The sequence below is a fragment of the Tetrao urogallus genome (assembly GCF_951394365.1).
Source record: "Tetrao urogallus genome assembly, chromosome: Z".
NCBI classification, from domain to species: Eukaryota; Metazoa; Chordata; class Aves; order Galliformes; family Phasianidae; genus Tetrao; species Tetrao urogallus.
This window is the reverse complement of record NC_136816.1, coordinates 63,796,448-63,809,623: the sequence shown is the minus strand read 5'-3', so window position 1 is coordinate 63,809,623 and position 13,176 is coordinate 63,796,448. Positions and strand designations below refer to the sequence as shown.

The 13,176-nt window shown below is 38.4% G+C and overlaps 1 protein-coding gene across 1 annotated transcript in view; it reads left to right on the top strand.

Annotated features, from left to right (window-relative positions):
• The window catches only part of NIPBL (NIPBL cohesin loading factor), a gene marked incomplete at its 5' end in the record, with an annotated part of 109,675 nt that overhangs the window by 80,489 nt on the left and 16,010 nt on the right, over positions 1-13,176 (top strand). The window contains 10 exons of the mRNA XM_079548636.1: positions 2,850-2,993; positions 4,629-4,718; positions 6,117-6,331; positions 6,451-6,553; positions 7,403-7,501; positions 7,601-7,747; positions 8,749-8,883; positions 10,065-10,163; positions 11,671-11,724; positions 13,067-13,175. Coding sequence (XP_079404762.1) covers positions 2,850-2,993; positions 4,629-4,718; positions 6,117-6,331; positions 6,451-6,553; positions 7,403-7,501; positions 7,601-7,747; positions 8,749-8,883; positions 10,065-10,163; positions 11,671-11,724; positions 13,067-13,175 — 1,195 coding nt within the window. The remainder of the gene's footprint in view (positions 1-2,849; positions 2,994-4,628; positions 4,719-6,116; positions 6,332-6,450; positions 6,554-7,402; positions 7,502-7,600; positions 7,748-8,748; positions 8,884-10,064; positions 10,164-11,670; positions 11,725-13,066; position 13,176) is intronic.

Sequence of the window (13,176 nt, the reverse complement as noted above, 5' to 3'; positions counted from 1 at the left end):
ATGCAGTACTCGAAGTCCACTTCTACTATTCCATGACTTTTTACACATTAAAAAAGACACTCTGTAACATCTAGATGATAGTGCAGATATTCATTTTGAGTAAAATCAGACTTATGGCTGTAGATATTCACTTTAAACATCCTGATTTTTTGTTTAGCGTGGATCATGAAAACTGTTAATGAAGTAGATAATTCTTATACCAATAACAGTACATTTGCTTGCGGAACATGAAATTTTAGGGAACGCATATATTTTTGCTATCGTGTTTCTACAAAGATCTTCTTTGGTTTTATGATGTAAATTAACATGGTAATTTCACTGAATAATTAGTGTTGAAGTATCTCTAGAAGTCATCGGCTATAATAGCCCAGCTCAAGCAGGGGCAACCAGAGCACTGTACTCAGTACCATATCCAAACGGCTTTCAAAGATTTCCAAGAGTGGAGACTCCACAACCTCTCTGGACAACCTGTGCCAGTACTTCATTGTCCACATAGTACGGAAGCACTTCCTGTTGTTCAGAAGAAACCTCATTTTCCAGTTTGTGCCCACTGCCTCTTGTCCTGGCACAAGACAGCATTGAAGGGAGTCTGATTCTGTGTTCTTTGCACCACCCCTTTGTGTATTTATGGACATCAATGTGATGCCCGTGAACCTCCTCCATGTTGAGTAGTCCCAGCTTTCTCTGTGTCTCTGTGTCGCTGTTCATCCAGCCCACACTTCAACAGCTTCTCTATAAGAATCTCATGGGGGGCAGTGTAAAAAACTTTGTCATTGTAAGTCCGGGCAGACAATATCTTGACCTCCCTCATCATCCACTGGGCAGCTCATTTCTTTATAGAAGTTTTTCAGGTCAATGAAGTGTTATTTCCTTTTGGTGAATCCATGGTGAGTACTTCTGATGATTGTCTTCTTCATGTGCCTGGAAACAGTTTCAGGAATTCTCTCTTCCATCACTTCCTATGAATCCTAGTGAGGCTGACTGGCCTGTCATTTCCTGGATCATCTCTATTTACTCTGAGGCAACAGAACAGAGAAGCTGTGGGTGCCCCCAACCCTGGAGGTGATCAAGGCCCGGTTAGATGGGGCCCTGCACAACCTGATCTAGTGTGCAGCAACCCTGCCAAAGCAGGGGGTTTGGAACAAGGTGATATCTTAGGTGACCACCAACTCAAACCATTCTGCCAGTCTTTGGGCATCTCTCCTAGTTGCCATAAGATTATTAAGATTATTGAGAGTGCTCTTGTGATTGTATCTGCCAGCCCCCTCACATGCATCCCATCAGGGCTCAGGGATTTGTCCAGTTTGCTCAAGCATTCCCTCACATGATTGTCTATCACCAGAAATACATCTTACTTGAGCTTTTCACCCTGGTCTCTGGGTCCAGGGGATCTGAAGATCATTCTCGCGTGTAAATATTGAAGGCATTGAATAAGGCATTGCATACCACAGCTTTTTTGCTGTCCTGGGTAAGCAGGTCTTCTGTTTCCTTCAGCAGAGGGCTGACAGTTTCCCTAGTCTTCCTTTTGTCATTGAGTTACTTGTTGTTTATGTCCTTAGCCAGATTCAACTCTAACTCTCTCTGCGGTGTCCTTACTTCCACCCTCTATAGATTTCTGTTTTGTGCTTCATTTTGGTCAGGAGCAATTTTTGTTCTTCCATGCAGGACTCCTGGCATCCCCTTTGTTTGGATGCATCATTTCTGAACTTGGAGAAGGTGATCCTGCTATGTTGTCCTGTTGGTTAACAGAGTGGTTGAAAATCCCCCATGAGGACAATGCTTATGATCATGAAAAGAATGCTCCTTTGTGTCTGCAGAGGGCCTCATCCACTTGTTCTTCGTCACGTCGCTTGTTGCATAAGCCAACTGTAGTGTTAATTACTCTGTCTTCCCTTTAATCCTAACCTGTATGGTCAATAAGTTCCTTGTGCATCCGCAATCAGAGCTCCATGCACTCCATCCAGCTGGTCATTGACAAGAAAGCAAAATCTTTTCCTTCTCTTGTCTACCTGTCCATCCTAAAGATCCCATGTCCTTCCATTGCTCCAGTCAGGGAAGCCATCTTACCTTGTATTTCTGATGCCAGTGAGATCATAGCTCTGAAATGGTGCATGTCTCTAACTCCTTTATTCCTTTACATTGGTGTACAGAGACTTAAGAAGAGTTCCTCAGCATGTTATATTCTTAGAAGGTATTTGGGGAATTTTTTTATAGTGCTGCCTTGTATGGCATTTCCTTGCTAGCCTGCATATGTTGGAGGTGGCCCCACTTATTACTCATTTGGTTGATTTTTATGATCCTTTCTTTTCACATCACTCCATACTTTTTGTTCAGTAATCCTGTCCATCATTCCTTCACAATGCTGCTGGCTACCTTCTGTCAGCCTTTTTGTTGATAATCCTGAGGTTTCCCAAAGAAAAGCCAAAAACTGCTCTGTAACTAGCTGCATCTGTTGACTGCTTCTGTCACCTGTGCTAGCAACTGATTTAACTGGTTTTTTTTTGAAAAACATGTTATGGTCCCATTCCTAGTACAGTGTAACTTTCACTATACTTGTGTAAATAATGAAGATGTATTGTGGTGGTTAAGATGCTATTGAAAAGGATATCTGCTCTGTTGGATATCTAGTTTATTTTATGAAAGTATAACATTTAAAAAATTCTAACAGTTATTATTTTTAGATAGAGACAATAAAGGGAAAAATTAATACAAAATGAGTTGCGTATCTGTGGTGAGATAATAATTGACTTAATTGAGTATGCAAGTTAGGTATAATTCTTAATGAGGTCACACAGGATACTGAGAAGAATCACAGCTTCATAAATTATTATTAAATCTGCTTTTCTTAGGTTCACCAGTTCAGTAATAAATCAACAGAAATGGCTTTAAGAGTTGCATCACTTGACTATCTTGGAACTGTAGCTGCAAGACTGAGGAAAGATGCAGTCACTAGCAAAATGGATCAAGGATCTATAGCTAGAATCCTCAAACAGGTATGTGAGAAGTCCCATGCCAGGTGGACTGGACTGGATTGCTGTGTATCTATTCAAATGTTTGAAATCCATGAAGATTTGTTTAACATAACAGTAGTAAAGAGAAAACTGAAAAGAAAAAGTTTATAAAAAAACTGGCATGTGGAGAATCAGCTTTCATTATTGTTCAGGAATCTGAACAAAATGTGTTTGCTTTATAAGAATCACATTTTTTTAGTTCTTGTGTCTTTCTTGTATCAGCTCCATATTGACTGTTATTTACAGTATTGTAACAATAAAGAGTAAATAATGGAGCTACAGTAGCAGCTGAATTCTATCTTAAGAGGCATTAAAACTATCACAGAATGTCAGGGATTGGAAGGGGCCTTGAAAGATCACGTAGTCCAATCCCCCTGCTGGAGCAGGAACACCTAGATCAGGTCACACAGGAATGTGTCCAGTTGGGTTTTGAGTGTCTCTAGAGAAGGAGACCCCGCAACATCCCTGAGCAACTTGTTCTGGTGTTCTCTTACCTTACTATGGAAGGAGTTTTTTCTCATATTGATGTGGAACCTCCTGTGTTCCAGCTTGCACCCACTGCCCCTTGTCCTATCATTGGATGTCACTGAGAAGAGTCTGGCTCCATCCTCCTGACACTCCCCATTACATATTTATAAACATCAATGAGGTCACCCTTCAGTCCCTTCTTCTCCAAGCTAGAGAGACCCAGCTCTCCCTCAGTCTTTCAAGATATTCCACAATGATTGATGAATGCTTATGACTGTTCACTGTGGTTTGGACTCATCAGTCATATAATTAGATCTTTGGGAAAATCTATTCTCTTTTGATGTTTTTAAATAATAGATACTTTTCTTTGAAATGTATCAGTTTGACATGTTTGATGACACTTGTTGATGCTTTTCATTAGCTTATTTCCTTATGCGTTGATCTTGTGAACTTGTAACTGTGCCTTTTCCCACTTGCTGATGTTTGCATGCTATATTGTGTGTTGCAGTTATGACAAAATTCTCAATCTCTGCTTTTCATGCTGAATTTAAGATGCTTTTAGTTGTGAGATTTATCGCTGAAGAAGAAAAAATGTTTTCTAGCTAAAGAAGTGTAAAATTATTCTATTTAGAGTTTTATTATCAATTTTGAGTATGACTTGTTGCAGGCATTTGGTATTGATTTTTTATTATTATCTGTGTTTTCATGTTTCTTTTTATTTGACTTTTTGCCCTTAATGCCTTGTTCACCTGTGATGTCACTGTTCTGTTTCTGTATTTTATTGTTGGTGATGATGTTTAAAGGTTAAAACTCGTGTCAATCTACTCTGTATTATTTCAGTTGTTTTGTTTTTTTTTTTTCTCACTGAGATGGAGTCTTAACATGTGATTACAAAATGAGATTTAATTGGATCAATCAATCTGTTTTAAGAACAGTCCTATGCTGCTTTCAATCCCTTTTACTTTGACTTCACTAAGTTTGAGTTAGTTTGGATGCAGTTTACAGGTAATTCCTTAAAAAGCTGTTAATGTTTGGCAATTATCAAAACAATGAACCTCACTGTATTTTATTGATGAATGTTTAAATTGTCAGATAATTATTCCCTCTGAGTTGATACTCTGTTTCATAGCTGACTTTTTCTTCTGACAGGCCTCAGGAGGAGAAGATGATATTCAACAACTACAAAAGGCTTTATTGGATTATCTGGATGAGAACACTGAAACTGATGCATCATTAGTGGTAAATTTCAGTTTTCTGATGTTGAGTATATATAAAAATAATTTCAATTAAATATCTATTGAATGACTTATGACTTTCAGTCATAATCATAGTCATAATCATAGAATTCATAGTCATAGTCAGAATCATAGAATCATAGAATCAGAATCACAAGGTTGGAAACGACCTGCAAGATCACCTAGTCCAACCGTCCTCCCATTACCATGCTACCACAAACTAAACCATATCTTGCAGCTCCTCATCCATGCCTTTTGAACGCTGCCAGGGACGGCAACTCCACCACCTCTCTGGGCAGCCATTCCAGTGCCTGACCACTCTCTGAGAGAAAAAGTTCTTCCTTATGTCCAACCTAAACTTCCTCTGGTACAACTTGTGGCCATTTCCCCATGTCCTGCTCATTGCCTGGGAGAAGAGGCCAGACCCTTTTGCACCACAACCTCCCTTCAGGAAGTTGTAGAGTGCAATGAGGTCTCCCCTGAGCCTCCTCTTCTCCAGACTGAACAATCCCAGCTCCCTCAGCTGCTCCTCGTAAGACTTGTGCTCCAGACCCCTCACCAGTTTCGTTGCTCTTCTCTGGACACACTCCAGGGCCTCAATGTCTTTCTTGTAGTGAGGAGCCCAAAACTGAACACAATACTCAAGGTGCGGCCTCACCAGTGCTGAGTAGAGGGGGATGATCACCTCCCTGCTCCTGCTGGCCACACTATTTCTATGCAGGCCAGGATGCCGTTGGCCCTCTTGGCCACCTGGGCACACTGTCAGCTCATGTTCAGCCAAGCATCAACCAGCACCCCCAGGTCCTTCTCTTCTTCACAATCATCCAACCACTCATCCCCAAGCCTATAACGCTGCATGGGTTGTTGTGGCCAAAGTGCAGGACCCGGCACTTGGCCTTGTTGAACCTTATCCCATTCACCTCAGCACAGAGATCCAGATCTAGATCCCTCTGCAGGGCCTCCCTACCCTCATGCAGATCAACACTACCTCTGAACTTGGTGTCATCAGCAAACTTACTGAGGATACACTCAATCCCCTCATCTAGGTCATCAATAAAGATATTAAACAAGATGGGCCCCAGTACCGAGCCCTAGGGGACACCACTTGAAATGAGTCACCAGCTGGACTTAACTCCATTAACCACTACCCATTGGGCACAGCCCTGTAGCCAGTTTCTTACCCAAAGAAGGGTGCACCTGTCCAAGAAGGGTATACCTGTCCAGAGGTATGCATATTAGTCATGCTTATTAGTGCTTCAATTCAATTGTTACCCTGACGTCTGTTGTTGATTGTGTTTTCCAAAACATAGTTGATGCATCAGACTCACTCAGTCTTATTATGAATCTTTAATTTCCTTCTTCTCCATCTGTTTTTATTTCTATGTGTTCTCTATCTATCCAGTTTTCTCGGAAGTTTTATATAGCTCAGTGGTTTCGGGATACGACTATGGAGACAGAGAAGGCAATTAAATCTCAGAAGGATGAGGATTCATCTGAAGGAACTCATCATGCAAAAGATGTTGAGACCACAGGACAAATCATGCACAGAGCAGAAAGTCGCAAGAAGTTTCTTCGCAGTATCATTAAAACTGCTCCATCTCAGTTCAGTACATTAAAGTATGTTTCAGTACTGCTGATTTCTTCATTAACCTTTATGTGCATAAATCTTATGCATTTGATGTTTTAAATTATTTTTTAATAAGCATATCCTAATTATCACATTTAATTTGTTGCAGGATTTATTCTGATACTGTGGACTATGAGGATGCATGTTTGATTGTTCGCTACTTGGCCTCTATGAGGCCGTTTGCCCAGAGCTTCGATATTTATTTAACACAGGTAAACTGTGCCAGAAGTCTTAGTACATTGAAACATAGCTTCTTGCTGATGCCGACCAATTTTAGAGTAGTGTGGAGTAATACCTGTTCATTGTTGAATACAGGTAGTTATCGTAGCTTGATCACATGCTTTCAATTCTGTAATGATGACATAAGCGCTTCTTTTTCTTTCATGCTTGTTATATGTCATACTGAGCATATGTTATTTTGTGTATGAATACAACAAAATCATTATATTAAATATACACAGTGGAAATGTAAAAGTTTCTGTCAGATGCACTTTCATTTGGTAATGCACACTCATGAAATGTATCATAATATGATTTGAAAATATAAGCCAATTTGGTCATTAATTTGCACATGGGCATGTTATAATTACTTTGGAAGTTGTCTGACCAGGGTGATTTATTTCCTTTTTCTGAGAGAAGAGGAATAACATGTTGTAATGGTGACATACTTGAACTTCAATAATGGCTTAGGTTGCACTATTTTATGTTGATTTGCATATGGAGACAACTGTAGTTACATTGTCTAAATCTAGTTTTCCTGTTTTTAAAGAAAATGGTGAAAGCTGCTTATTAATGGCAAAAGTAGAGTTTAAAGTAAAGGGATGTAGAATAAACATATTGCCCTTGTCCTATTAGGACTAGTTTTAGCAGACACTGGCGAAAATTCATGCCTTGGAACATCATTTACATGCACCTGTGAGAAGATATATTCAATTTTTGGTAGACAGATATTCTTGTTTTAAGTAAATAGTTTGCATGTTACTCTTCTACATTTTTGCCTATGTTAAGCATTGTTTACTAGCTTCCTAAGGCAACTTAAACTATTTTTGTTCTCTTGTTAGATTCTGCGTGTACTTGGTGAAAATGCGATTGCTGTTCGAACAAAAGCCATGAAGTGTTTGTCTGAGGTTGTTGCTGTAGATCCCAGTATTTTAGCCAGGGTAAAAATAAAATATCCATTATGCATATGCATAAAATCTGTCACGCCTAAAAGAAATCCGTATTTCTTATTTTGTATTTCTTTTATCTGTTGTTCTTAGCCTGATATGCAGCGGGGTGTTCATGGACGGTTAATGGATAACTCCACTAGTGTACGGGAAGCAGCTGTGGAGCTGCTTGGCCGATTTGTGCTCTGTCGTCCTCAGCTTGCTGAGCAGTATTATGACATGCTGATTGAAAGAATATTGGTATGGTGACTTTTGATATTCGTGATTAAATGACATTGGGAAACTTGTTTTCAGCAGAGTTTGTATGTTTATAATTTAGAATTTTGATCCCAAAAAAGTAAATTATATTTTATTGTTTTAAATGGGTAGCATCATCCTGGTACTTCCAACCTTGTGAAATGCATTCTTGTTTCTGGTGAGGCGTTTTTACATCAGAAAATGTAATATGTGCAGAAAGCTGTACTGCAGCAGAACCAGGATCTATGTTCCTTTTGATTCCACTGATGAGGAACAAGCTAGGTAATGAGGAATTATTCCATATCTCTGAAGTCTGAGATGTGGATCACTGCAAGCCATTTGGGGGACAGTGAAAAAAGATCTACAGCACAGTAATCTGAAGTTGACATTTGTAATTAATTTTTTTAAAAAAAAGGGAAGAAAAACTGCTTTATTTTTCTGTACTGTGTTTTTTGAAAGGTGTCATTTTAGTTTTTATACAAACTGCTTTCTTTTGTCTAGATGTTCAAATAAAATAGAATGTTAACTTAACTGTGAGATAACATTAGCTTTTAGTATCCATGTCAGGCAAGTTTTTAGTCAAGTACAACTCATTTCCTGTAGATATGGCATGAAATGTTTGTGAGGGACTTTATGCTTATAAGCATGAGAACATCTTGTGTCTTCCAGTAATATAGTTAAAGCATCACTGCATCTATCTATCTATCTTGCAAGCCATGGAAATGAAATTATGTGTTTGCAACATTGTGAGCTCTTAAAGCAGAGTGTGTAAGTGGAGGAAGCATTTCAGCATACTGAGCGGTCAGCCAGCCCTTCAGAATTGTTGCAAATAATGTGGTAGAAGTTTATGCTGACCTTTCACATAAGTACACTCTAAAATATTTTAGCTGCTTTTCCTAAATACATTTTCCAAATTATTTAATGTTCAAATATTTGTTAATTTATCTCATAAATTAATTCATTTGTCTGGTTTGTTTTCAAGAGTAATGCTTTTCTCCTCACAGGATACTGGTATCAGTGTCAGAAAAAGAGTCATAAAGATACTTAGGGATATCTGCATTGAACAACCAACATTTCCCAAAATTACAGAGATGTGTGTGAAAATGATTCGGAGAGTCAATGATGAAGAAGGCATTAAGGTAGAATAAATGCATAATCCTCAAAATGAACATTGTTTTCTAAAGATTGCTTTGTTTCTAAATATTGTACCTAGTACTTGTAACTGGTTTTTGGGAGCTACTAACAAGTGAAATTGACATATAAAAATCCTTTCTGCAAAGAAAATAAGCTCAGGACAAAATTAATTACTTCACATCAGAATATGCCAGATGTGGAAGTTCTGCTTATAAATCGTTTTGAGGTATTTGCATGTGCTTATCTTGCATTTATTCTAAACATTTAATAAATCTGTTATTTAACCTGAAATGTGATTTATATGATCACATTCTACTCTTCCTGCATTGTATATGCTGATGGGCAGAAAACTAAGATTAAATGATAAATCACAAACTTGACACTGATGTTTTTGTTTAACTTGGCAACAAAATTTTCAAAATAACTGGGTAATTAAGAATACACCTGTAGTAGTTTTGCATAAAAATATAGTAGGATTAGAAAACTTCAATTTTACAGTCATGGCAAGTATTTTTACCACTTGAGACTCATTAATGTCGAGTGGCATTCAGAAGAGACTGTTAATCAAGATGTAGGATCCAAGGTACTGGAGGCTGAATCCAAGATTCTGCAACAAAAGAAGGATGACCTTATTCTGTCTGCTGCTTTTCAACAACCTCAGAAAAGTGTGGCTGTGTCTGTGCAACATATTTTTATGTCTCTGTGGATCAGGAGAGATTTTACAACTGTATAAGCAATGCAAGAATAATTTTATCTCACTTCCATTCTAATCCACCTTTTCTACTATCAAAAACACTGGAAGAGAACCTGCTTCCTAAATTTGACTTGGGTTGTCTCTCTACTCCACCTTACCCAGCTGTTCTGAAAACTCCAAAGTAATCTTTCACTGTGCTAATTCTGCTGTAGGAATCATAATCTTGTGTTCAGTTCTTTTCCCCAAAAATGCAAATGAATGAAGAAAATTTGTAATCGTATGTACAGAATGTAGCATTAATTCTCAGCAATCGGTTGGTTTTCCTTGTTTAGAAGCCATTGTAACTCCCAGGAGGTAAGAGTCTGCCTCAGACTCTACAGTTGTCTTATTTATTTTGAGTAATTTCTTATGAAATCACATGTGTCATGGGCAAACCTAATAGGATAGAATAGTTGCGTACCAAGATAGACTTGTTTTTTTTTTTCCTTTCAGAAATTAGTAAATGAGACATTCCAGAAGCTGTGGTTTACTCCAACTCCACACCATGATAAAGAAGCAATGACTAGGAAAATACTGAACATCACTGACGTGGTATGCTGTATAAATTTGAATTAAATTGTATGCAAAGCTTGATTACGTTTTTTGTATATTAGAAGCATTATCTGTAGTCTTTTAGAAACAAAGAAGTATGAAATTGGCTTGTCAGGTGGTTTTTACTTCATCTTAACTGAGTTCTCCTGATAATTATACTTCAGAGCACCTGCATGATGATGTTAATGCATGATGAGGATTAAGGATTGGTTTGTTTATAAAAAAATGTATATGTATACAACTTCATTTTTGATATGTCAAGCTTTGATTTGTACAAGATGTTCTACAAAACCAAAATTTGCAATGGCCAGTAATATATTCTGAAACTGCTTAAATTATAAGAACTATTTTCAAATGCATAAAATTACTTCTAATCTCTGAAGATACAAAAGCATTGCACTCAGTGCATATGTGGTAGTTTCACCCTGACAGACAGTTGAAATCCACCACAGCTATTCTCAGATTCCCCCACCTCAAAGGAAGAGGAGGAGAAAAATACAATGTAAGAGAGCTCAAGTGTCATGATAAGGACAGCGAGATGGTTCAGCGTGGGTGAAAACTCAGCATAGGGAGATCAGAGCAATTTATTGCTTGTTCCTAGCAGACCAGAGCAGTGAGGATTAAAAGCATACTGAAAACACCTTCCCCCCCCTCCACTCTCAACTGCATCCTCCCCTTGAAGGAAACAAGGGAACAGGGAATGGCAGCCCATAGTTCTTCTTCTCTACCAATTCTCCATAGTCACTGTGCCCCTCTTCTGTGTGAGATCCCATGGAATGCCATCCTCCCTGAACTGATCCTTGTGGACTTCTGCAAGGTGGCAGCTCTATGAGCGCTGTCCCAACACAGTTCTCTATTATGGGGTTCACCCTTCAGGAGCTTGGTGCTCCAGTACTTTTCCCCACAGATGGCAGCACTCCCAGTCTACCTGCCCCACCAAGGGCTGCTCCCAATGGGCTGCAGCTCCTATCCTAAGACTGCTCCGGTGGGGGCTCTCCATGGGCTGCAGCCTCCTTCAGGCCTCATCTACTGCTGCACCATGGTCTCCTCCTTGGCTGCATGTGCAAATCTGCTGTGTGTGGTGCCCATGGGCTGCAGGGGACAGGCTGCTCCACCTTGGGCCTCTCCAGGGCTGCAGAGAAATTCAGCTCCACGCTTGGAGCATCTCCTGCCCTAATTCTATACTGACCTTAGCTCCTGAAGGGCTGCTTCTATCTACATTTTCTCACTCAGAAAATTTTTTTACATTTTTTCCCTCAGTCGCTGCTGCAACCAATATTATTGCTTCAGTTCCTGTCTGTGGCAGATCCCATTTGGAGCAGTTGAAGCTGCCTGTGATCTGTCAGCAGAGCTTCCAGGCTCTGCTTTTGGTAGTTTCCCCTATGGCCACCTTGCTACCAAAACCTCATCACATACAGTTTACATAGCGTAGTAAAATATATGTACGCTGTTATTGAAGTTCTTCGGGTTCCTCTTTTAATTGGTTTATTTTCACTACTGCTTTTAGGTGGCAGCTTGTAGGGATACAGGGTATGATTGGTTTGAGCAGCTTCTTCAAAATGTGAGTATTACAATTTTAAGGTATGAGACTATTGTTATAAGAATATTAACATTTCTTTTGGTACTAAGACATTGGAAGGAGACTATAGGAGAAATCCTTTAAAGTAAATTCAGTTGATGTTCTTTAAACTCAACCTTTCTTTGTTTTGCTTTTTGGCTTTATTGCTGCAGGGGTTTTTTTGATGCTAGTTTCTGTATTTCTGTATGATTTGTTTTAGAAATGTTCTATGTACTGATTTTCATTTTGGGAAATTTTAGGATTTTTGTTTTGTTTTGTTCTTTAAATTCATGTTATCTTCAGTAATGAATAACATAATGTGAAGTCCACAGCAAGGAACTTAATTCTGAAATGAATATCTGATGTAATGTTGGTTTATTTTTTTTCAATTGTATATAAGTGTATTTTGATATCTAACGTATTGAATGTTAGCAGTGAGTATTTAGAGTATTGCTTACTTCTACAGTATATTTTACTCATTTTTATGAGAAATAAGCATGCTTTGTTTAGATCTGCTAGCTGTGGTATCTTTCTCATCTATTTTGTGTATGCTTTAATTTTCAAGGTATGGTTAATTTTCAAGGTATAAAAGCATGATTAGAGGAACTAAAGGTCTCAAAATACTTTACTTTAGTCTGGAGTGCCATGAAAATAGTTTGCCAAATCAACTGGCTGAAAGCTTGGATGGAGAAAAGGCTATTGTAAAGGATCAATCCTTGTTAAATAGTAAAGGATTTCAGGGGCATAATTTCAATACCCTCAGTCATACAAAAGAAAGCTCAAACTGTTTCATCTTATTTTCATGTTTTTGCTTTATGTCAAAAATGTTCCTTTTCTCTTTCCCTTTTTTTTCTTTCCCGAACATTTTTAACCTTCTATTAGTTACTGTTTCCAATATAAGTGGATAATTGTTTTCCTCACAGTTTCATGAAGCTTAATGTTAGCTTTTGTTCCAGTCCAAGCATCATCAGAATTACTCTCTTATGTCCTTTAGATGTAGGGTGTTGTTTTTTTGTTGTTTTTTTGTTTTTTTAACTTTTCTTGTGTTTTGAATTGGTTTCCTAATTCATTTAAGATTTTCTTCGTCACATAACTTTTATGGAATAGATAAAGAAATTATTTAATAATGCAAAATCCTTGATTACTTGCAGTAATTATGGGTCTCTGGGCAGCCTGATCTAGTATTAGATCAGAAGCTTGGGTGTCCTGCCTGTGGCAGAGAGGCTGGAGCTTGATGGTCCTTGAGGTCCCTTTCAGTCCAAGCCATTGTATGATTCTATGATAAATCCAGTATGCATACATACATGAATCACTGTTAAATCATTTTCTGCTTCATTTGCTATAGCTGTTGAAGTCAGAAGAGGATGCCTCATATAAACCTGTGAAGAAGGCTTGTACTCAACTTGTTGACAATTTGGTTGAGCACATCCTTAAATATGAAGAGTCTTTATCAGG